At 34.9% G+C, this 26,011-nt stretch overlaps 1 protein-coding gene across 19 annotated transcripts in view; it reads left to right on the top strand.

Moving 5' to 3' along the window:
- MEF2C (myocyte enhancer factor 2C) overlaps window positions 1-26,011 on the top strand; it is a 172,486-nt gene that overhangs the window by 52,892 nt on the left and 93,583 nt on the right. For 10 of the 19 annotated variants that reach the window (XM_045898130.2, XM_054512806.1, XM_045898156.2 and 7 more), the window contains one exon: window positions 22,051-22,243. In XM_045898130.2, coding sequence (XP_045754086.1) covers window positions 22,190-22,243 — 54 coding nt within the window. In that variant the 5' untranslated portion in view covers window positions 22,051-22,189. Of the gene's footprint in view, window positions 1-18,850; window positions 18,905-19,655; window positions 20,222-22,047; window positions 22,244-26,011 lie in introns of those variants that run through there. The other 9 variants (XM_045898147.2, XM_045898166.2, XM_045898193.3 and 6 more) reach the window with 6 other exon arrangements.

Below are 26,011 nucleotides of genomic sequence, written 5' to 3'. Positions count from 1 at the left end.
AAGCAGGAAAAGTGGCAGGCAGAGGGAGAAGCAGCCTCCCTGCTGAGCAGGGAGCCCAATGTGGGACTTGATCCCAGGATCCTGGGATCATGACCTGAGCCAAAAGCAGATGCTTAACTGACTGAGCCACCCAGGGCTTATTTAAAAGCCTCTAAGAAGATCATAATTTCTTACACTTGCTTCAACATCATATTTCAATATAGGAAATGAACAATGGCTTTAAAGGAAGAGCATTTTTTTCCATAATATGGATCCATTTTTGAAAAACTATTCCTTCCTAAATTGTTTCTGGGTTTTTTTTGTTTTGTTTTGTTTTTTGCAATTTAAACCAGCTGTTGACAAAAGCATTTATAGAAGCTATTGACATTTTGATTCAGTTCTTTATAATGTTCATTCTAGTTTAAACTTTTACAAGCAGTCCAAATTAGTTAATTTTTGGAATTAAAGCAAATTCACTGGTCATTACATTTTTGAGTATCACAAGTATATAGAGTATTAGAAAGCTGCTTCCAATTAGTGGGTCATTCTAAGTGCACAAAGTGAATTATTTTCATACAAAGAACCTTAAGAATCATTTGATAAGAAGGACACAGAAATTTATGAGGTAAGGCAAGTTCAGTAAATTACAGCATACTGCACTTCTCATCAGTTCACCTATAAATTTAATCTTTACCAGCGCCTATTTCCAATTCATTGTCGATCTATATAATCAGAATTCCTTATTATGTTTACATTACTAAGGCATACACCAAATGGAAAATTAGAGGTATCTTTTCTCTGGCTATAAATTATAAGTATACATGGCTGCTAGTAGCCTATAACACTATTGAAGTTGTCCTTTAAATAACTTTAAATAGAAGCACATTAATAAATATAACTTAAATCAGAGAAAAATTTAGTATTTTTGGTGCATTATATTTAAACTACAAATAGCAATATATTTTAAACCCTATTTTTAAGAATAAAGTAGAAAAGCCAAACAAACAAAATGAAACACCCTTCTCTAATCTACTAAGAACCAAAGGTTGAAATTTATTTTTAGATAAAAGCTCAGATCCTCAATGCATTGAATTAGACATATTCCCTGTCAGGTGATTTAGGACTTTCACATAAAATTTGAAAATTTGGTGGTGAAATAGTTCCTTAAGATTTTATGATGCCTCCTAATACATGCGACAGCATTAACAGAGGAAGAAGAACCTGGAATCTGGAGTCAGGCTCCCTTGTCTCAAAACCTAGTTTTGCTACTTACTTGCAGTAAAAAGTTGGGGAAGTTTCATATGTTTTCTCTTCCTTGATTTTTTTCTGAACTGAAGTGTAATAGGACACACGATTACAAACTTATCCAAGTGTGAAATCCAACTGAAATAATAGAAATAATATTCCTAGGACATGTTCATTCAATGTTAACATTCTCGCTAAGATGACTAAAAATTATTTCAGAGATATAAAATATCAAACATAAATGAAGACTTTTGCCAGAATTCCAAATTTTATTCTAGAAATCTTTTTTTTCCATGTTGCCAATCTGAAATAGAATCTCCCAACATGATAATTTATGGATTAAAGAAAATCATAGATATTAGTTTCAGTAGTTCATAAAATCTGTCATTAGACATAGAAGAAACATGTATATTACCTAGTTAATATATCTTACTTGGTAGTGAAGAAAGTGAGTCTTAGAAAAAATTGAATGAAATACAAAAATTGAATTTCAGAAATATTAAAATTATGTAAATGTGATTGTGTAGCATACATGGTCTACCTAGCAATTGGTATCATTTTTGTACAATGTCTCAGTAGGATTCTAAACTTCAATTCTAGCAACCCATTGGTACACCATTGATTAATTCAAATAGAATTTAAATGACATACACAGTATTAAGTGATGGAGTGTGTCTATGTTTCGGTGTTTAAGCTTCAAATACAGTTTTGGGGAAAGGCAAATAGCTAATAGAACAAAGACCCAAATAGGAAATGCTTTTCATGTCATGATTAAAAAAAAAAAAAAAAACTTAACAAAAACGCACAAAAAAAACCAATAAAGAGACATTTTACAAAGCCCTGCATCCAAAAAGAAATGAGATAGGAAAACATTAACAAGGCATCACCAGCCGATATATTAGGTTCTAAAACAACTCCGTCTGTTTAACTCTTAGCCAGTTGCCAGTGATGTGCCTGTCTCTGCACCATACCTTTTTCCAATTTCTAGGACAAGGTTGGGAAAGGGGCAGAAATTTCTATGGGTAGATGGCTGAGCATTGTCCTGTTCCTTCTCCAGTTCAAACATTACACTGTAGGATGACACCCATCCCTAATTTCAAGGCTTCTAGAAGAGGATAAGTTGCTTTTCTTCAAAAGCCATTGAGATCCTAATCAAGAATATCACCTTTAAAAATATTATTTAGGATCTCATAAATACATGAAAAATTTACCTAGAAGCTGGCATATTGGCATATACCTAGCCACATATCAAAGCTGTTTGCTTTTTTATCTCACTGTTTTCTCCTCCTGAGAATTTTTTTCAACGTATTAATGAAAACTAAATTTGTGACAAATAAATCATCACCATATCTTCCACTTCTTTATTTACTATAATTTTGATGCCTAATGCTATCTTTATAAATTCTCAGGAAAGGATTTTTCTCACCGTGTATCTTTATATTTTTCCATATGGTTGATTTTTGTAATTGCACTCTGTTTTTAATGTTATCTTTTATTACACAATAGGGAATCATTGATCACTTGCTCTCATCCTTGTATAGTAGAAGTACCTAAATATTACAGTCACAGACTACCCAGACATATAGCAGGAAACAGGAAAGTGAGTTGTCATTCTTGATTTACTAGAATTGTTTCTCTTTCAGTAAAACTAAGACAATATTATTCATTAATTAGTTTAGTTTTTTGTCAAACCTGGTGATTAACCAAAGATTCATAATCTCTTAGGATCTAATCACAGGCAGGAATTAAAGATCCAAAGAATTCTTCAGTAGAAAAAGATGACTATTAATGGAGCATATTTCAAAGGAGTTGGAAATATTTTTAAAGTATTCTTAGAAAATTTAAAATATAGGTTGGAAGATTGCACAAGTGGTCAAACATCACTTCATCTAGTATCACAAACATTAAAAAGAGAGGGGAGTATCTGGTTGGCTAAAGAAAGACCCATATGAAGAATGGAAATTTTAAAAGCATTATGAGAAAAGAAGAAATTAAAAACAGTATGGAAGTGAAAGGTCTAAGAAATAGTGAAGGCTTAAAATTTGATAAGGAGAATAGAAATTAAGGTATGGTATTTACAAATTCATTCAGTTTAACCAGCAAACAAGAACAACAGCAAAGGATAAAATAAAGCCCATTTTTTTATGTGGAGGTGAAAGTAAATATAGATAATGCCAGGAACATTGTAAGTTCCACAAAGGTGTGATTTTTTTATCTGTTTTATTTTTATTCTTTGATTTATCCCTTAAAATAGTGCCTAAAACACAGTACGTACTAAAGCACTAAAAAAAAAAACAAAAACAAAAACAAAAAAACTTTAGAATGAAGGAATGAATGAAATGTTTCTTTGCTTTATCTTTTATCATTATTAAGCAACAAATGAACTCATGCTTGTGTCCATGTACATAGGAAATGTAACATATGTACCTACGACCTGTGGAATCAAGTGATACTAAGAAACAAAGCAAATATGGAATTCCTGGGCAGGTCTAGCTAAACCTAAGATAATTTTAGTAGCAGGAATTCTTGTAACAAATGCCATTGCAGGGCTACCAGGTACTATTCTTAAGAACTTTTAAATAAAAACTAGAAGGTAACTATCAATGATAATATTTTTAAAAGAAAGCAAAGGATGGCCCAGGGAACCACTGTTTGTAACTAACTTACAGAGTTAAAATATAGAAGGAAAAATCAGAATGACTTGTTATACATTTTGTATACATTCTGTAACACCCTGGGTGTATGAACCAACACAGCATCATTAAAAACTGGTCCTAGGAGGATATTTTAAACTACAGTATAGGGTGTGAAGGAGAAGAAATAGGTATAATCTCAACTTTCCAAGGCTTTTGGTTTTTGTCCTGTACGACATATTCATTCATAAATTAGAAAAATGTTCTCTAGGGCGCCTGGGTGGCTCAGTCGTTAAGCGTCTGCCTTCAGCTCAGGTCATGATCCCAGGGTCCTGGGATCGAGTCCCACATCGGGCTCCCTGCTCTGCGTGGAGCCTGCTTCTCCCTCTCCCACTCCCCCTGCTTGTGTTCCCTCTCTCGCTGTGTCTCTCTCTGTCAAATAAATAAATAAAATATTTAAAAAAAAAAAAAGAAAAATGTTCTCTAAACCATACAGATTTGAATGGTAGCTGAAGGAATAGTGAAATAATTTATCCACTAAATTTAAAAACGTTAATTAGTCCTATATAAAGAGTGTGAAGTCTGGCTCTTGAAAGATAGGATCTGAAGCCAGCGTGACCTTGGTAAAATTGGTAAACTGAAAAAACGGTGAGAAATTATGAAGCTAAGGAAATACAAATTAACTCTTTACATACAAAATGTAGAGGAGTTGGCTATAACCAAATCTGGCAAGGGAAAACAATGCAAAATGGACGTAAATGAAAAGATAAACTTTGGCTTTAAAATTTATGCATTGTGTAGATAATTAAAAATATGTATTTGATGGGAACATACAACAAGAGCCTGTTTTGAGCACTACATATATTTTTGGACTAGAGAGTGAAAGGCAGATATGACTTGAAATGAATAGCTGCAAATATGGGGGGAAATAGAAAGCAAAGCAAGGGCAGGATAACAAAAACACGTATAATTCAATATACAGTCTTGAAGTGTCTGACATGAGGGACATGATCATCAAATGTTGTTCTCTGTATAGAGGGTAGAACAAGAGGAGTGGGCATAAAGTATTCTGTGAGGGATTAGCTATAAGTCAGAATTTCCTGAGTGAGAGTTGTGAAATATCAAAATAGGTTACTGAGGAAGGTTATGTTGCTTCTTTTCCGGAAGGCCTTAAAAATAGAGGTGGAATCCTTGTGAAATAATTTGGGGATGGTATTATCTGAAGGAGGAGAAAATGTATGACCTTGCATGGCCTCTGCCAGTATTAATGTCTGGCATTTCTACTCTTACCTTGGTTGAATGGAAATATAGATACATATTTCAACCAAAAAAAATAGATTATTTTGCTCTTTTCTAACATGGCAAAATTTAGATAAATTTTAAAATGGATCTCCTAAAGATCCAGTTTAAGGAAAGTGAAATTTCCAAGCCCATCCTGAAGTTCTCCATAATAAGTTTAGAGAAACATTTATTAAATATTTATCCTACTTTTTTTAAGGAACTGAACAGAAATTGTGCTATATTCATTGTTTTCCAATTCATAAAATATATAAGACAACCATTTTTATGTAATTTTGAATTTTGGATCATCAGAAAAGTGACCAAATAATGATTTGGTATGTTAACTAGTTACTTGATGGCAATGTTCACTTTTCTAGCATGTAAAAGTGATGTCACCTCTGTACTTCTCAGAACTCTTTTATTGCCAGACTCACCGACAGGCATGAGTGACTCCGATATAAAAATTATTCCAGACGTCTCTTCACTGTGAAAGGCAATATTTGCCAACAGGTCCTTTCTTACTGGATTAGAATTTTCAGAGATTTCCTGTTTACCGAAAGCCCTCTTCAAGTCCATGGGCTATAGAAACAGCCATGTTGAGCTTTCACTTTGCCCAGTCAACGGCCCAGCATCTTAAATTGAATTCAAGCTTGAATATAATGGGTCATTGTCAGTCATGGAGTTTTTGAATGGCTCTGACCCAGTGTGCTCATCAGCTGGTACAATAACATATATAAATACATAAATGAATATATGTGTACCTATATTTGTACCACAGTGCTCTCCTTATGAAAGTAGGAGAACAGTCTGATACATGCTGAAAATATACAACTATTACTTCCTCACACTATGTAGTCTCTGACAGAGCAAGGCTCTGTGATACATTGTGGAAAAACTGATGTGAACTTCTGTAATACACCAAAGTCTGTGATTTTTCTTCAACAATTATAAATATATTGCCAATTATGTCAACTGTTTTTATACAATTAATAGTATCTTTTATTAGGTGTGTGTCTTATAAAGCTGATATACATAAAATTACTTCTAAAATAATATATTTAAAGAGTGTGAATTGCATAGTTATAGCCAGAGGTCTCAAACACAAAGAATTCTAAAGAAGTAGGTAAATGTATAAAATTCTAAAGTGGAAACTGCACTGCATAGAGAAGAATGTTGTGGTAGACCATAATTTGAGGAGATGAAGGAAAAGCATAAAGAGAAGGAAGAACAAGAGGAGGAACAGAAAGGGGAGTGGGGGTGGGTTAATGACCAAGGTAATACCAGAATGAATTAGATCTGGGTTCGAAACCTACCCAAGGTACTGTAAAGGAGAGCAAGATGACTGCCTCAAGCCTGGAGACAAGATATCTGTAATATTCTTTGTAATACTCATCTTAATCATGAATAAAGTTGACTCTCCTGACCCATCCTCAGGAAGACACCTGTTTTCATGTTTTTGCCCAGGACTCGGGATGAATATATGCTTATTCATAAACATTTACCTGGTTTCCCTTGTGAGCAACCACATTCATTTGTAGAAAAGGGGAGGGGGGAACCTGCTGATGCTGATGCTATGCTAATAACAAGTAACTAACTCAAGTGTCATTCTTTTCCCCTACCTGGCATAGTGAAGTAAATTCTTTTTGCCATCAAGAATAAGAAAATGTTAGGGACGCCTGGGTGGCTCAGATGGTTAAGCGTCTGCCTTCGGCTCAGGTCATGATCCCAGAGTCCTGGAATTGAGCCCCACATCGGGCTCCTGGCTCAGCGGGGAGCCTGCTTCTCTCTCTGCCTCTCTCCCTGCTCATGCTCTCTCTTTCTCTATCTCTGTGTCTCAAATGAATAAATAAAATCTTTTTTAAAAAAATAAGAAAATGTTAGATGAATTAAAGAACACTGATTTTTTTTTATAAAGATTTTATTTTTTTGAGAGAGAGACAGAGATAGCATGAGTGAGGAGGAGAGAGAGAAGCAGGCTCCCTGATGAGTAGGGAGCCCGATGCGGGGCTCAATCCCAGGACCCTAGGATAATGACCTGAACCAAGGGCAGAAGCCTAACCGACTGAGCCACCCAGGCACCCCTAAAGAACACTGATTTTAAAAGTACTTCTTAGATTCCACTAAAACCCTCTGAACATCCCATTTTCTGCAAAGAATTTTAACTTGAAAGCACTCTCGTGAATAGTACATTGCTGCATGGAGAAGTAGCAGAGTATGTGGTTCGAGTACTGAGTCTGGGACTAGATTTATGTAGTCTATAATTACATATACCCTAACAGGAGTTGTGTGACCCTGGACAAGTAACTTAACCTCTCTGTCTTCCAGCTTTTCTTTCTGTAAAAGAGAAATGATTAAAATAGCCTTCCTCATAGGTTACCGTGAGGATTGGGGTTTGTATTTGTAAAGCTTTTGGTGCTATAGGAAGTATTTTATAATTCATAGCTATTTATTAAATTTCTAAATATGATTAGTGGTTCAAAGTGCATAATGTAACCTTAGTCTTAACTGTTTATAGTGCTTGAGGCTGATGTGAACCAACTTTTCAAAGCAAAAAGTATGGAAAAAACAATTCTGTTTACCCAGGCAATTAAACATCTTTGTCAGTTTATTTTTTCTCTAGGACTATATCTTTGGAGAAACATTTTGACGTCATTTTGTCTTACACCTTTACCAAATTTCTACCATTTAGGAACTTGAAAGAGGTCTTTAGAAATTGAACCTTGCTCTCTTTATGTATCTGAGGAAAATGAGACTCAAAACAGTTGACTGGCCCAAAGACCTGCAGCTCGTGGGTAGCAGAACCCAACCAAGAATCTGATTACAAATAGAGCTTTCTTTTCACCATACTCTACCACTTCTTGGTGCTTTGGAAATATATTGCACTAATTGCTAAATATTTTATTAGTATTTTTACTTTAAAAGAACAACAATATTCTGCACTTGATATCATGTTTGTACTTCTTTGTAAAGCTAAAAGAACAGTTTTCCATTGTTTTATCAATTATTCAACAATACTGTTATGTTTTTCTTGAGCCAGGCACTGAGCAGTGTGTTGGTTTAGGGCATTTCAGTGTATTCGGTAGTCAGAGAAAAGAAGCTTATTCCTTTCTTTAAAGCTAGCATTTCTCAAAACATATTCTGGATACATTTGGAAATACTCCAGATTCTGGCATCTAGCACACTGAAAAATATGAAAAGTCCTGCAGCAAAGAAACTTGTTCTCTCAATTTTTTTTTTAATTTCCTGACTTTTTTTTTTTTTTTTTTTTTTTTTTTTTTTAAGAATAGCTTGTTATAATCCTTACGAACCACTGATCTTTGGAATCCAGGCTGGGATTTCTAAGGAGAGTCATGGGCTTGCTTCCACTGATGGGTGCTTTCTTTTAGATCCTCATTTTCAGAGAATCAGGATTTAAAAACTTCATTTCAGTAAACTTCTGATCTGTGGTAGCATGGTCTTTTTTACAGGGGAAGTACTGTAATACTTTCCAAGTATTAGTATCTGCCAAGGATGATTGGGCTATCCTTGAAAATAGCCTGGGACAGAATGTGTAGACATGCTGAGATAAGGAGCCCCCTGCCAGGCCTTCAGCGTAGGAACCAACTTAGCTTACCCCAGGCCCACGGCCGGCCCACGCAGCACACTTGCCCTGCCTGGGTGTACGGAGGAAACATTCTGTTCGTCTGAGAACACCTCTATTCCTAGCTCTTTGACAGTTTCACTTTCCATATCCCCTCAGTTTTAAACATGTGGGAAAAGAGATAAAGGAAGGTGATGAAATGAAAAAATGGAGTGGGGAAGGCTACAAAGAGAGAGAAGAAACTCAGATTTACATGCCTGCTTTGCATGCAATCATGACTGGGTTTAGGAGAGGGAGGTGAGTGTCCTCCAAAGGTCATTTTACAAGATAGGAAGGGAGATGAGCATGCAGTGTGAAATATTGGTCAACACTGAGAATAGAATCAAACACTATGCTGATTTTTATTAGAATAAATACATCATGATTCATTTAGGGAAGGAAAGAACATTTTGATTTAAAAAAAAAAAAACCTTTTCAAATTTATGATTCTTTTTTGGGGCATTAGATCAACTATAAATGATAATAGATCAGTGTTAACTTAGGCTTCATGGTAAATTATACAACTTATCCTATTTTAAAACTTATAAATTATGTTCACTATATAGGAAATAAAAAGAAATTAGTGCAGTACATGATCAAATTTATGCTACTCCCCCCAAAAATCACAGGGGAGGGAGAACTGAAAGTATATACCCATTATTTCTTAAAGTTTGGTTGCACAGGAAATTTAGACCCCTCTCTTTACTTAAAATACTGGTTTTTCGTTAGACATTTCTATTTAACAACTTTTAAAATTAAAGTTTGTCTATTGCCTTTTGCTGTAATTTCTTATTTATTAAAATTCACAATCCTTAATTTTGTATTTTTCCTCTTAAAAATGCTTTAATTTAAAAAATACTAGATGATTCAATTTGTCTATTCATTCCAAGTTGGAAATTAATCTGTTTGGCTTGAGGCTACATAGCTTACTCTCATTAGATGGGTATGTCCAAAGATGTGAACATTTCCCATACAGTGAGACACTGGGATTTTCAAATATCGCTGAGATCTTAATCAAAACTGTGCTGATTGCTTGGGAGTTGGGTCCTGTGAGAGAGGAAATAAATCAACCTACCCCCGTGACTCAGGTACATTAGTAATGTTGTAAGATTGTTTATTTCTAAAAGAAAGAAGGTACAGTTTAAAATATATATTTCTGTATTTCACATTTGCAAAAGTTTTACATTGTATTTGTTAGATTGTTCATGGCACTATGCATATTTAACACTGCAAAAGGAACTTTTATGCCCAAGAACTATTTCAATCAGTGGACACTGATTTAATGAAATGTCCTTTCACACCTTTCACATCTTTGGATTCAGTTCGTATCAGTTTAAAAAACTTTTGCATTATACTCTATTATCGGTGCTTCAAAGTATTTATAATTTTTATGAAATTATACAATACTGAAATGAAGAAAACAGTTTTACACAATTAGTTTATGAAATTGAATTGCATCCAGTTGAATTTTTACAAATGAATATAGTGCTGTTTTTTATTTAAGCCTCACAACCTTATCAAAGAATATAAATGTTATTATTCCCATTCTGTAGATGAGGAGATTGAGGTTTCGGAAACTATGGATTAGCCATTTGTAGCAACCGTGACAGGCAGAGAATTCATGGTGTAATCAAGCTGGAGTCGTCATCCTCCAAATACTGCCTGGCTCCATCCGTGTTTTTGGTCTGTCCTCAGATGTCATCTTCTCAGATATCATCTTCCCTGACAGCACTGTCCACCTCTGGTATTTTCTTTCTGTATCTATAATCATCATATTAGTGCTCTTCTTTATGGCCTCTCTCTCCCTTTAAAATGTAGGTTTCGTGAACACCACGACCTTGTTTGTTTTGTTCACAGCGGTGTCCCTGGTACCTGGCATCATGCTTGACACATTTATGTCTCTGTAACTTAAGACCAGACTTTTTCATTGTTATCTGTAAGATTAAGCATCATGATCTTGTCTCATAGTCTCCGATGACATCAGTGTCACCAGGGTTCGATTTGCCCACATGGTCCAAGCTAAAGTTTAGTTTAAATCTCTGAGGAGAATATACCATGTACATTCAGTTGTACGTAGTTCATCTGCTCCAAAGCTGTAGCAGGTAGTCTGTAATACATCGTGCTAGGAGATACGTACCACATACGTGCGCCAGTCTCATTTCTCACCTTTAACCGTCGGCATTCCTGACCAACAACCCTGACAGAAGTTCTGAAGTATGAAAACCGTGTGTTACACAGCCCTAGTGTGTTTTACAGCAAGCAGGGCTATCGTGTAGAGTCCTCTTGTCCTGGAGTTTTGCGCAGATAAAGGGAGGATATAGTTTTGAGAGGAATGCTCTAACTACAAAGTGCATCCTGAAGGCCATTTAGCTCACAATGAAGGTCTGTGTTTTAAAATAGCACTATAACAAAGTAACTACAGAGTTTTGGCAAGGGCTTCAACTATTTATAGAACTAAGTAAGGCATAGTAAATAGTACCACAGTACCCAGTTCTCCCTTGCCATAACCCCAAACTTATGAGAAGCACTGTAATTATATTTTTCTACTTTAAAAAAAATCATAGTAGCCATTATCAGTTTAACCATACGGAAGCTCAGGCTGAGATTTCTTTTTTAAATGCATAGTTTTGATTTTCAACAGCTGCACTGGGTCTTTAATCATATATTATCTTTATGAAGCCTTTTTCTAACATATGTTAATTGGCTGTTTTCTGTGACAAATTATGAGCTCTTACTTTGATGAGGTTCAATTGCAATCATGTTGAAGTCGAGTACGTAGAGTTTCCACCCCTGCTGGCTCCTCAAACCACTACAAACATCCGCACGTCACTGCAGTGCTGAGTAATGGCAGGATTTGGGCTGGCTGATTTCACTACAGATTTTTTTTTCCACAGGATATTTTCAGCTTCTTTGTACTAAATCTGTTGCAGGGTTTGCCCTTTTTAGCAGAAGCATGCTCTAAAATTAACATCAAACCTTATTGGAGATTACTATAATACAGTGAGAAATATTTCATAATACATCACCCCAGCATCTGTTTTGCATTGCTAAAATTTTAGTATATTTATTATACATTTTTTAAAGTTAATCAGTTGTTAGGTTGTTAGTATTTTCTAAATCATCAGCATTTTGTAATAAATATTTTGAATTTTTCTCTTTTGAAGAGAAGGACGGTTATTTATTGAGTAGATGACTATTTAGCTGTCATAAAGAAAAGGCACGTACCATTTTTTTCTAGGTGTTTCCAAATGTCAGTATGTTAAAGATTCTATTATATTTTCTTTTTTCTTTGTAGTTACATCTGTTGGTCAAGGAATAAAAGGAATTACATGTTCCGTCAAGGTTAATGTCCAATAAGATGCATAGTATCCATTTCAGTTTTCTATCCTAATGTCAGTTTTTAATATATGATTAGGATGAACATATATGTTCTAATCCATCTGCTCTGAGAACTGTGACAGATAGCCAGCATCAGATACCAACAGATGATCAGCGATAGCTATAATTAGAATAGATGTAAAAATACAGCACATTTGTTTATATTCTCAGAAAAGTAGTCAAGATAATTGATTAAGGCCTTCAGAAACTGTGTCAAACACCAGTCATACTGAGATTAATTTAACTGTGTTTCTGCCCTCACATCTAAGGTAGAGGACTCTGTAAAGTGTGGTTCTCCAAACCCGAAGCTAGGGGTCAAATTTCCATACAGGTATTAGCGTTTAGAATAAGATGAGCCAGATGTGAATAGGAGCTACTCCTCCTCATGAGGCTGTTTTTAATCAGCCATTTCCCTGGAGTAGCACACAATCAATGAGCTCTAAATCCTGAGGCTACCTGCATTCATAGGAAGGCCTGCGAACATCATTACAGAACTTACAATTGAGCATATGTGAAAAAATTAGAGCAGAAATTAAGGGTAAGAAAGGTTAACTTCAGAAGTCTTACTTTGGTACTGCTCTTTTAGAAGGTCTTAAAGAGATAATTCAAAATTTTTTTTAAAGAATATTAAACCCTACTAAATGCAGACACTACTCTATTAAAAGATCACTGTAAATAAGCCAAGGGAACGTTATTATCGATTTATGCTAGCCAGAAGTGTTTGAATATGTATATTATTTTGAGAAGGTACATGTGTCGATTTCAGCATGAGTAAGTAAATCTAAAGTGGGTTGTTGGTTGCTTTTGGTTTTGTTTTGTTTTGTTTTTTTCATTAATAGTACTACGGCTAGAGAGCATGGCTTTAGGAACGCTGTGTGGTATACTTCAGTATGACTGCAAAGTCAATTGATGCACTGTGTCTTAAGCTAGTGTACACAAGGAAATTTAGTTCCACTTGATAAGACACAGACTTAATTGGCTTTAGGAAAATAAACCAAGGTAAAAAATGACGTGCAAATGAAACAGAGAACTGGGTACTTGACGGTATGGAAGCCCGTGAGCCATGTGGCTTAATTGGGGCCAGTTGGGATCATTTAATGATTGCTGTCAGAAGATCAGATTTAATTCTCCTTATAAGAAGACCACAGTGGGATAGAGTGAAACAAATTGTCATCAGAGGTTTCAGATGAACAAAGCCTTAATTAGGTTGATTAGGATGCTGTAAAAGAGATGAAGAGAATAGAAAAATTGATGAATCACTGGTTTCCATGTTGAGCCACATGTAACAGCAAGATCAAATATCTATATTTTGAGAGACATTATTACAGTATTTTGAATATTACATATATCAGATGGAAGGCTTTTGTGTAAACTTTCTAAATTTCTGAAGTTCAACTAGAGACAAAAATAAATGACATTCATTGGAAAATACTGGGTGATTTATCAAGCTTAATGTATAACAAAAACATTGACAGGAGGACAGTTGTATTTCCATTTAAAGCTCATCTTTAAGTATTAAATAAAGAGGGGAAAATAAATAACAACAGAGGCAGATTATTTTTAAGGACATAATTTTCAATTGTTTAACGTATATTTGAATACAGAATAAAACAAAGCCTTTACTTAGAATGTCTTGTTAACCATTCATATCACAATCTTAGTAATACTGTGATTACTTACTGGTTATAATACTCATGACTACTCAGGTGTCTTAAAATGTACTCTTACTGTTTTATCATCACATTATGAAAGACTAAAATGTGGTTTTTCCATTTGCTGCAGTTTTGCAGGAAAATGTTCTCTCCACACATACCCATACACACACACTGATGTATCGGTAAGGCTGAAAACTCGGTCCAGTACATACAGGTTTTTGAGAAAGAGGTTTATAGACTCTTTCCATTTTAATAATGAAATATGATACATTAAAGATTAAGAAAATAATGAACATAAAATTTTTTTCTGACAGGATTATGAGATGCCTGGGAATTCAGATTTTATTATAATATGATAATGTATAATAGCAGCCTCTCCCCTTTCAAGCCTAGCTTGATTTGGGGCTGACAATTTTGTGTTCACTGATATTGGTGTTGTATAGTGCTTTACTTGCTTTGTTCAATAATAGCAACAAAAAATCCAGCTGCATATCCTTACTGAGAGGTTACAGCTGGGGAACAGAACACAATCTGTGATGCTAAATAGTAGCTCTTGCTTTGTGATGAGACAGTGCAGGATTTACCTTTGTGGTAAGCTCTGCCACATCATTAAGTGGCCTTTGAAAGAAAACGTGGTGGCTGCACTGTTGTGAAAAATTAGGAAAACAGAGGCATGGTAGAACCACGAATTAATTACTTAATATGATATGGAAAGACAAAAAAACTGTGGTGTGGTTCAACAGCATAAGGCTCTTGACATATTTAGACCATTTGGAGGGTTTTTTTTTTTTTTTTTTTTTTTGGCATGGGGAATGGAGAATGCTGTTTAAGCTGCATTATGAAAAAAATGTTCGAGACAAAATATACCATGGAAAACCATGACAGGAAAGCTGTGCTTCCCCCGTATTTAGTAAATTGTTTCTAATGCAACACAGTTGTTTAAAGGTATGTGTCTTCTAAATTCTAGAACTGTGTAAATAAAATGATTTATGTCAGTGATAATGGCAGGTTAGGCCCACTTATTAAATTAATTGCAGAGGTTTTCAAAACGAGTTCCTTTTTAGCCTTATTATATTTCTGACATACATTTCATCTCCTTCTGTCCTTGGGGAAAGATGTTAAAGTAGGACTAGAAGCATTAATGTAGAGTTTTCAGCAGCCGTGGTCATTGGGAAAATTGATATATTTCCCTAGTTATTTCTACTTTTGCTGCCTGAAGCTCTTCCATGACTGATACTTAAGAGAAACTTCTTAATTTTTATAACACTATAAATTTTTTCCTCATATAATGATTATTGCTAAGGAATAAATGAAGCATTATATGTTAGAACTTGCTCATCATTAGCTTTGCAAAGTGAAGTCTTCATGGTATATGTAAGGTCTTTGATTCACTTGGTAGCCTCGTGGTATAATATGGTTTTCATTTTATGTCTCAAAGCAGTCTTAAAAAAAGAAGAAGAAGAAGGTAGTGGGAGGGGAAGAATGAAGCGGGGGAAATCGGAGGGGTAGACGAACCATGAGAGACGATGGACTCTGAAAAACAAACAGGGTTCTAGAGGGGAGGGGGGTGGGAGGATGGGTTAGCCTGGTGGTGGGTATTGAGGAGGGCACATTCTGCATGGAGCACTGGGTGTTATGCACAAACAATGAATCATGGAACACTTCATCTAAAACTAATGATGTAATGTATGGGGATTAACATAAGAATAAAAAAAATAAATATTAAAAATAATAATAATAACAACCAGAAAATTGGTTTTCCAAAAAAGATAAAAAAAAAAAAAAAAAAAAAAAAACTGAAGCAGTCTTACAAGTACTAGGTCACGTTCCCAGTACCGCTATAGACCCACTTCAGCTATAATACCACCTTTAATGACCATAGCCATCCTGCACTTCAGGAAGTTTGTTCCCGGGGCACCTGGGTGGCTCCCTTGGTTAAGCATCCTACTCTTGATTTCAGCTCAGGTCATGATCTCAGGATTATGGAATCAAAGCCCCATGTTGGGCTCCACACTCAGCAGGGAGTCTGCTTGAGATTCTCTTCCTCTCCTTCTGTCCCTCGCCCCACTCTTGCTCGTTCTCTCTCTCTCTCTAAAATAAATAAATCTTTTAAAAAAAGAAAGTTTGGGGGCGCCTGGGTGGCTCAGTTGGTTAAGCATCTGCCTTCGGCTTGGGTCATGATCCCAGCATCCTGGGATCAAGCCACGTATCAGGCTCCCTGCTCAGCGGGGAGCCTGCTCCTCTCTCTCCCACTCCCCCTGCTTGTGTGCTCTCTCTCTCTCTTTCTCTGTTAAATGGATAAAATCTTTTTTAAAAAAGTTTGTTCCTAACTCGTTGTAGGGAACAACAAGCTGAAGTTCAGACCTGAGCTTCCTAACTTCAAAATTCTTTCTACTTCCACTCCTCAGTATAAATTACTCTTCTTCCATATATGAGGTGCTATATAAATATGACAAAAGATTAAGTGAGGTTATCAGCCTGCTTCTATAGATACGAAAATGTTCTCAGGAGTAGTCATTAAAAATAATAACTGAAGAAAACACACCTGAGAGATGAAAATCTTAAAATCATTAATCAACTAAGTTATTAGCTCCTACTATATAGGTTTGGCAGTGGGATAGATACTGGGAATACAAAAGTGGGAATACGAAAGTGAGACAATACAGAGTTGGCTCACAGATGTTGAAGAAGACAGGCAATTTCAATTATGACAAGTGCTACAAAGGAAGACATGGTGCTCTGTGTCTTAATGGGGGATTTGTTGCAGTCAAGAAAAGATGGAGTGCTTCCTGAGGAGGTGAAATTAGAGCTGAGATGGAAAGGAAAGGAAGAAGTTAAGGAGGCACAGAGAGGAAGAAGGAACATTCCAGGCAGAGGGAATTGCACATGCAAAGGCCCTGTGATAGGAAGGAGCATGGCATGTGTGAGGAACAGACAGATGACATTATTATTTGTGTGTGATATTATGTTACATAGACTTGAAGATGACTCAAAATCCCATCATACTAACATTAAATTGAAATGAATTGAGGAAATAACCTTGTGTTTGGCATGATGGTACTTATCCAGTGGTAAATAATGGTTGTTTTTTTTATTATCTTTAGAAGAGTAAGTTTTGGCTATGTGTCTAAAATGAACTCAGCTTGCATTCATAGCTAGGGTAACATAACATGCTATATAGAACATCATAAACTTAGAGAGAAGTAGAAGAATGACTTTCAGGACCAAGGAAATATCCCCCAATTCGTAAGACATCACATAGTTGAGTAACAATAAGAATAATAATTATTATATCTTTTGAAGTTCAAAATACCTCTTAAGCAGAAAAAAAAAGTAAAAGTTTTACTTGTTCCTTTTAACCAAAATATAATTACATGTCTCATATGTCTTTCAAATATATCATAAGGTAGAAAGTTAAGTGTATCTAGATGTACCATAATGAGCAAAGTTTTCCACTTAAAATAATATTGGATCATTTAATTATCTGAATTAGTAATACCGGGCTTGCAGCAGCTGGGCTTAATATCATTTTTGTCCCTTACTAAGAATCCAGTTTGTATTTATTTAACAGTATTTCTTGTGTGATACAGTGTTCTTGGTTTTCAGCCTTGAGTTTTTATAAAACATTGTATGGAGATGCTAGTGTTTGAATACGTGAGTCAGTGAAGAAGTTATTTGCTAATATGAGGAAAAGAAAACCAGAATTCTTTCTTTGCAAATTGACATCACATATTTTAATGTTTTATCATTATTCATGGGCTGTTTTTGTTTAAGTGACTGCATTGTGCTTATCATAGCAAATACATGCTTTGTAAAGATAAGTTTAGCAGAAGAGAATTAATTTCTTCCCACATCTTTTAATGTGGCATGGCAGTCTCACTCTACGATCAAAACACATAACTGAAGGTTGTGTTTAATTTCTAAATCAAAGTGTTGTGGGAAGATGATTGAAATCTGAAGATGACTCAGATCCACTTGATATGTGGTTTTCTTCCTACAGAAAACTTATGGTAGACTGCCATTTCCATGTTAGAAGGAACCTAATAGTGACGAGATTGAAATAAATAGTTTCACTATGTACTGAAAGTTTATGTTAGTTTCTTTGGTTCTTACTCTGAATTTTTTAAAAGAACATTGAGACCTTCAGTAACATAGGCATCTATTCTCCGCACCCACTATATCTTTTTTTAAACTATGGGTACAAAGAAGTAACCAATGTGCCTTACTAACAAACACTGATATATTTTGGGGGGACAGTTTTTGGAATTCTTTTTTTTTTTTACCAAAAATAAAATTTATCCAGTTGGCATTGGCTCTTTGTATAGAATTCATTTGCCTCAAAAAGTAAATTAAGATTATACGGCTGCATTAGCTGTGTCAGATGATTTTTGTGAGGCATGATAAAGGTAATTATGATATATCTCCTACTTCACCGAAGTTAACTTGTTTTCTTATTTTTATTTCTTAAAGAAGTCATACAAAATATTAACCCAGAACTGAAATGGATTTTTCTTAGGTGTTTTAAAACTAGAAATAAAAAATTGCATCCCCATGTCTGGATTTCTGTCATTGTCCCTTATCTGAACCTCTCAAAGGCCTCTCTGTGTGTGGTGTGCAGGACAGCACACTCAGACAGTTCTGCTCAGAGAAGGAAGTGAAGAGTTTTGGTTCCCATTTTACACTTCTGGAACAGTTTAGGGAAGGAAGCACCTTTACACCTTTTATTGTTCGTGGTTGCTGACATCATATCCTTCCCTGACCAGTCTGTGCGTGTTTCCTGCCATTCTGTCAAGATTCTTCTGTGTTACAGGGAGGGATTTGTGGGAGGGAGGGAGGGAGGGACGGAGGGACGGAGGGACGGAGGGACGGAGGGACGGAGGGAGGGAGGGAGGGAGGGAGCGAGAAAGAGTGAGGCAGGGAAGGGGGGAGGAGGTATGTGTCACTCAAGGGAACTTGTTTGTAAATGAGAGAGCTGGGGTAGGAGAAGGATCTTTAGCATCTGTCCACAAGAAATTCTTCTCAACTTGGGTCTCAAAACCACTTTGCCTTCATCTGTCTGCTTATGCCAGACTCAAAGTGAACAGAAGCCTGCCATAATGAAGTTCCCCTTTTTAGTAAGCAGCCTGATTTTATTTTTCTTATATTTAGGTTGACAAAAAGAAAAAAAAAAAAAAGGCAGAAGACTGTAGCTCTATAGAGTGTAACTGTGGTAGAGCATTTCTTTTTCTTTTTTTAATTACTGATTGTTTCTATGTAGCTCTGTCATTTTCCAAGAATGCTTCTTTCATGTGGAAAGAAGTAGCGGCAAGGCTGCTGGAATTATTTTAAGCTTATGGTTGATTGTACATAATGAAAGTTCTCAGCATAACTTGAAATTCTACTACATGTAGTTTAGGTATTCTTTTCTTCATATACATACAAAACAAAGTTTAAAAACTAAAGTTATTTAATCTCTTTTGCAGCTTCTCTAGGCCTCCTACAAATTAATACTTAAAACTGACCTTACAATATAATTTTTGCATAAAAATCAGCTTAGAGAAGTAGTTACACTAAGAAAACTACTACTGAGCTATTGTTGACCCTAACTCTTTGAGTTTTTACTGACAGCCTTGAAATGTGGTGATCCATAATCAAATGTTCTAAGGCACGTTTCGTGACATATTTTACTTCATGAAAAAATCGCATCATCATCACGTAGTTTTCTGCATATGTACATAATAATATCAGGTTTTGCATTTTAAAAATGTTCAGAAGGCTACACTTCTAGAAATATTCATTTTTATGGAAAACAAGAAAATATTTTAATTTTACTGAAATTTAAGCTTGTTTCTCTTTACATTACCTTGCATATTTCAAAAAGGAAAATACATCTAATGGTATTTTCACTGACTGTTTTATATATATATATATTTGATATACGCATACAAATTTTTTCAGGCAAAATATTTCCCACCCTTTTTTAAGAATTAAAAAAAATCCTTGCTCTGCTCTTTTTAAAAAGTGTCTCTCCTTTCAAAGTTGTGAAATACAGGGTGGTGATATGTACGAACTCTTCTAAGTTTGGCTCATGAGGAGTTCTCTCTCTGCCTTTCTGAAGAGACTTTTCTCGAGGGATGCTTCTCTGCTTGTTTGGTTATTTGTATTTTGAAACCAGGATCCGTAGAAGTTCTCGTCTTCCCCGCCTTGTCACCACACTCTAATCTGTTCACCCTGACCTTCCACCTTAAAGTGAATAAGCGCTTAGGCAGGCATAGTCCTGTAAGCCGATAGTGCCACCGGCCTTAGCCAAATGAAAAGAAAGGAAATTGTCCCATATGTGTTTGCTGTGGATCCATGGGTTGGCTTTTCTGTGACAGAGGAAGCCTGTCTGTTTCTTTGGGGTCTTGCACATGCATGGGAAATGCCATTCTAACGTGCCGCTTGCTTCTAAGGTAAGACTATAGGAAACACAGGAAAGTTGCCCAGTTGAGTGATATTTAAGACAGTTTCTAAAAATAAATAGATGGACAGTGTGTGGCAACAAGGAATATATAATGCAGTTGTGCTTCGTGAATGTTTCATATTTTAATGTGATTTTAATGTCTTGTTATAGCTAATTTTTTCATGTGTATTTGTCAAATGTGTGTTATTTACATAACTCTTTAAAACTTTTGAACTACTTCCAACATTTTAAAATTGCCGCTGGAGTAATAATTTTTGATGAGCACTGTGTGGTCATGATGTTACTCAACATATATAGTATTCCCAAAGGCACAAGTGAGCTGCAGTTTCATAGAAAGGCATTGGGCAAAAGAGAATGGATGGTCTTAGTATTTAAGCAGCACTTAATCCACCAGAACTAATTATATCATAATAGCTTCTGCAATTAGATAATCACAGAAAATTTTCATTTAAAGAAATTTACTCAAGGTGATAAGGAATTTAGAAATTAAATTAAAGAAATCAAAAGACAGCTGATGATCTGACCAAGTGTATAACAGCTTTCCTGTTCCAACAACTTTGAACTGAAGCCAAATAATCTATTAAATAGCCAGGACATTGGCTTAACATTACATAATACATGTGGGAATTTCTCAGGTCCCTGATCAGACACCAACTAAAACAGGGAAATTCTGAGCAACGCGTAAAGTAGTAGCATTCTTTGACATAAAACTGGATAGAATGATTGAAGCTGTGGCATACAAATGAAGAATCCAGTGTGGAATGCTTTCTTGTTAACTTCCACATTTCACGGCAATTCTTTTTCATTATGTTCAAGTGTTTTCAGATATAATTTAAAGCAAAGTAAAATATATACTTTTAATACTAGGGTTCTCTGGGTTTATTTTATATTATTGATGATCATTTATTTAATTTTAATTCATGACCTAAAGGTATCTAGTATATAACACCAGGCTTCTGTAATTTTGTATCTTACTCCCCAAAGACATATGATATGTCTTTTTAAAATATTTAAATTTAGAGAACTGAGGGCTTATTATAAAAAGTGTAGTTATAAAAAAAAGTATCATTATAAATGGAGTAATACTCTAATTTTTTGCACCATTTCTTTTCTGTGAATGATTATCTTTTTTGATTCTTGTATTCAAGATATAGCTTAAGGGCTTTCAAGAGGAAAAGGAGATCTCACTGCTGATAGCTGCTTATTATGTAAGATTAAATATCCCATATTATTTTTACAGTGTTCTCATGGCAGTGACTTTTTAAAAATAAGATTAAAGGATTTAGATTTAAATTAGTTGACATTTACATATATCAAATAGCACTTTCATAATAGTCCATCCTATTTGCATAACGAGGGGACGTTATCACCTCTGCTGTCAAAACACGAGATTGTTTTCCCTTCAGAAATGAATTAGCTGCCCTACTTAGCATACACAGGTACATGAAGGTTCATTAACTCTCTGATTTAGGTAATTTTTCATAATAGAAGGGTGAAAATAGTCACCTAATTTCATTAAAAAATATTAAGGAACTCGTTGCAAAAGATACATTTCAAGTGTTGGGCTTTGAAGTATAGTTTTTGTCATTTAAATGACTTGTTAAATTACTTATGAGATTATTTTAATTATAAAAACAAACTGTTCCTATTTGATATGCTCCTGCGTGGGATATACTATGTGCTTTTACTACTTATTTTCATTCATTTGATTGGCTTACTTTCATATAGTTCTCTTTTTTAAAAAATTAGAATATGATCGCTCTTATGAAACCGCCTCTCTGTTAAAGTGGTATTTAATTTTTCTCTTTTGTCCAGCAGGAACGAATGCAGGAATTTGGGAACTGAGCAGTGCAAGTGCTGAAGAAGGAGATTTGTTTGGAGGAAACAGGAAGGAGAAAGAAAAGGAAGGAAAAAATACATAATTTCAGGGACGAGAGAGAGAAGAAAAACGGGGACTATGGGGAGAAAAAAGATTCAGATTACGAGGATTATGGATGAACGTAACAGACAGGTGAGTGGGGTAAACTTTTTCCTGTATCATTATTTACATGGACTATTTATTACATTGCCCCCAGCTATTTTAAAGATACTGAAAACATTTTGAACTTACAAACATCCATTAAGAGAAGTTTTAGTGAATTAAATGTGGCCAGTTTAAATGCTAATATTCTATCATATGTAAAGGGGAAAAAAATTACCTTGTCTGTTAGAGAAATAGTTTACACATTCATGATTGTTCACTTTTTATTTCGACATAAATTTTGAATGGGAACTGTACTTCTGTAATACTAATAGCTTAATAATTAAGAGTTAATAAGCATAACATTGCTACACTGCATGCATCATCAAACAAAGATATTCTTATATTCATGGAAACAAGGCCTTTTGTGGTCATCCATTTAAAGGTTTAGAATATAGGCTTATAAAAATAGCTTTCATTGTATTCACAGTAAAAGAGACTTTGAAATGTATTCAAAATATTTAGCATTGTGCTGACAACAACAAACACCCTCGCCAAGTATTAGTAACTTAAAACATATAGGCAAAAACTATTAGTTAATTCACACCATCTTCTTTAAACCATGAATTTTATAAACAAAGAGGCAGATGATGTTACAATTTTTTTTCTACAACTCCATTGATAATGCTGTATGATCCCATTAATGTATCCTAAAGATTTTATATATCCAAATGCTCTATTCAGCAAAGACTTGTATATCATGAATATCTGTGATTTGACTATTTTTCTTCACACTTGGGGAGAGTGCATTTAGTTAGGTGATATAAGGATAGCTGGGTGGTTTGTATGCATTCTAATGTTAAATAACAAAATATGGGAGAAATTACAGTACTGCCAGATCCCAACCATTTCAGATGGATAATGGAACCTGCAAAACAGGCATTCCTTGACCATGGGAGAGAAGAATGTTTTACCTGTTGGCCATTTACTCTGAGGAAAGCTAAGAGGATAGCCTTGGAGATGCCCTCACCAGACTCATTTTCCCCAAATAAAGACACTCTATCTCTCCGGTTGTCCCTTTCTGTCTTTTTGGAACTGCAAGTGAGACTAGAACTGATTTGTGGTTTAAGTTTTTTTTATATTTTTTCCAGTTTTATTGAGAAGTAATTGACATACATCACTGTGTAATTTTAAGGTATACATTGTGTTGGTTTGATTTACATATATTGCGAAATGATTACCACAATAGGCTCAGCTAACACCCATCATCTCATATAGATACAATGAAGAGAAAGAAAAAAAATTCTCCTTGTGATGAGGACTCCTAGGATTTACTCTCTTAGCAACATTCCTGTATATCATACATTGGTGTTAACTATAGTCACCATGTTGTACATTACATCCCTAGGACTTATTTATCTTGTAACTGGAAGTCTGTACCTTTTGACCACCTTCATCTGTTTCTCCCTCCTCCCACCCTCCCCCTCTGATAATCTCAAATCTGATCTCTTTTGATGAGTTTGTTTGTTTTTTAGATTCTACATATAATTGAGATCATACAGTCTTTTCTTTCTCTGTCTGACTTATCTCACTTAGCATAATGCCTTCAAGATTCATACATGTTGTTGCAAATGATAGGATTTCCTCTTTTTTATGGCTGAATAATGTTCCATTGTGTGTGTGTATAACCACTTCTGTATTCATTCATCCATCAGTGGACACTTAAGTTGTTACCTGTGTAAATTATAATGAATAGAAGTTGTTCTTTATGCCATCAAAGCCAGTATGTCATTAAGAGATAAAGAAACTTTTTAGATTTTCAAGTTTATACCCCCTTAAATTATTGTATTTAAGGTACGTACGACTTGAACTATTTTTGGCTGAAAATTGAGCTAAAGGATAAATAAAGGTTTATGATGGATTTCTTTATTGTTTTCCTACACATTGTTTATTGCTATGGGTCAAGCCAAAAAGTAGTAATTCTGTCAATATAAAACCACAATATTTTTTAGTTGGCTTATAACTTGAAATTGAAATTAAGATTGAAATATTGAACACCATGTACCATTGACTCTTTAGACCCAATCATTTGGACTAGAATCTATTTTGAGTGTAGTTAGAAATTATATGACTTAGTACCTACATTTCATTAATAATGCCAGGTAATTTTTAGGTTCATGAAATTCACTGTATCTTCCTTTTGCTTACAAAGAGAGAAAAAAATTTCTGTAGGTTGAATTCATGAGTTTTCATCATGCTACATAAAGGAACATAAAACTCATAACAGGGGTGCAAGAATTTTAGCACATGGTTTTGAGCTAATAATTGAATATCTTTTCTTAATTTAAATATGGTTGTGTCTACAATTGCTGTTACTCTCATCCATGTCAGAAGTCATCATAATTTTAGGAGAAGAAAAATTGTTTGAATTCTGTTAAATTTAGATTTTTTTTTTTAATGTTGAAGGTGAATTCCTTGATTTTATTCTATAGAAATTTCAGATCTATGTAGTCTTCTCCACACTTTAGGCGCAGCAGGCCCTTCACTCATCCTCTTAAATTGATTTGGTAAAATTGAAAACTGCCATGTTTTAATGTATATTTCAGTGATTGTTTTAGATGGCTACTGACAGTCCCCAACATCCATCTACTTATAAATGTTTGTTATGTGTACCACTCACCTACTACAAGAGCGGTCATGAGAACCTAAAAGATGTAGGTCACTTCTATAATCAACACTAGCAAACCGGCAGGAGCAAATCATCCCAAGTGTGGAGGCACCCCCAGCCTGGGCTTCCTTTAAACTGTGTGTTCACAGGTTGAAAAGAAAAATGTGAACTGTTTTGCTCTTTCTGAAGCTTCCACCACTGCAGACTCCCTAATAGAACCTCACACAATGGTTCAATGTCATCTTTTCTTAAAAAGTACTAAAAGTCTGCTCTGCCTTTTCAGGTGTTTATTTGGCTCTACAGAAAACAGGGTGTGTTTTTACAGAATAAGAAATAGAGACTTGAAAGTGTGAAGTGAAATATTACAAAGCTGGGGCGCCTGGGTGGCTCAGTTGGTTAAGCGACTGCCTTCGGCTCAGGTCATGATCCTGGAGAACCAGGATCGAGTCCCACATCGGGCTCCCTGCTCGGCAGGGAGTCTGCTTCTCCCTCTGACCCTCCCCACTCTCATGCTCTCTGTCTCTCATTCTCTCTCTCTCTCTCAAATAAATAAATAAAATCTTTAAAAAAAAAAAAAGAAATATTACAAAGCTAATGTATAAGTTGAATATCATTAAGAACTAACGCTGCTATAAAACAGAGCAGCTATCTGTTTAAATTGAATTTTGCCCTTCCTCTGCTTTTCATAATGGAAGTAAGGAGAACAACTAAAATTCAGAAACTCCAATTGTATACATAAAATAGTTTAAGAGAAGGAAAAAAATTAACAGCTCTTTTATTGTTCAAAATTTGTCTCCAGAGTTTCTGAGTTTATGAAAACTACTTATTTCTCAATTTCTAACTTAAACTGGTTGGATTACTTAAGCTAGCTTGTTAAAATAAATAAAATCATGAATTTTTAATTTATCTTAAAGAAATTTCCAGTTAACTTAATAAAAGCAACATGTACCAAGAATTACATATGTATTATTTCATTTAATTCTTATTAACCCCATTTACAGTTGAATAGTTCATTTATTTATTAAATCAACAAATAGTATTAGATTGCAATGTGCCTGACAATAAGTATTCAGTGGTAAACCAGACGAATCTCATACAGTTTTATCATCTGCCACAGAAGTCAGCAAACTTTTCCTGTAAAGGGCCAAATA

This window comes from Mirounga angustirostris, unplaced genomic scaffold, assembly GCF_029215605.1.
Source record: "Mirounga angustirostris isolate CCGP_5_RB_7025 unplaced genomic scaffold, mMirAng1.0.hap1 SCAF_7, whole genome shotgun sequence".
In the NCBI taxonomy this organism is placed as follows: domain Eukaryota; kingdom Metazoa; phylum Chordata; class Mammalia; order Carnivora; family Phocidae; genus Mirounga; species Mirounga angustirostris.
This window is presented reverse-complemented; position numbering and strand designations above follow the sequence as displayed.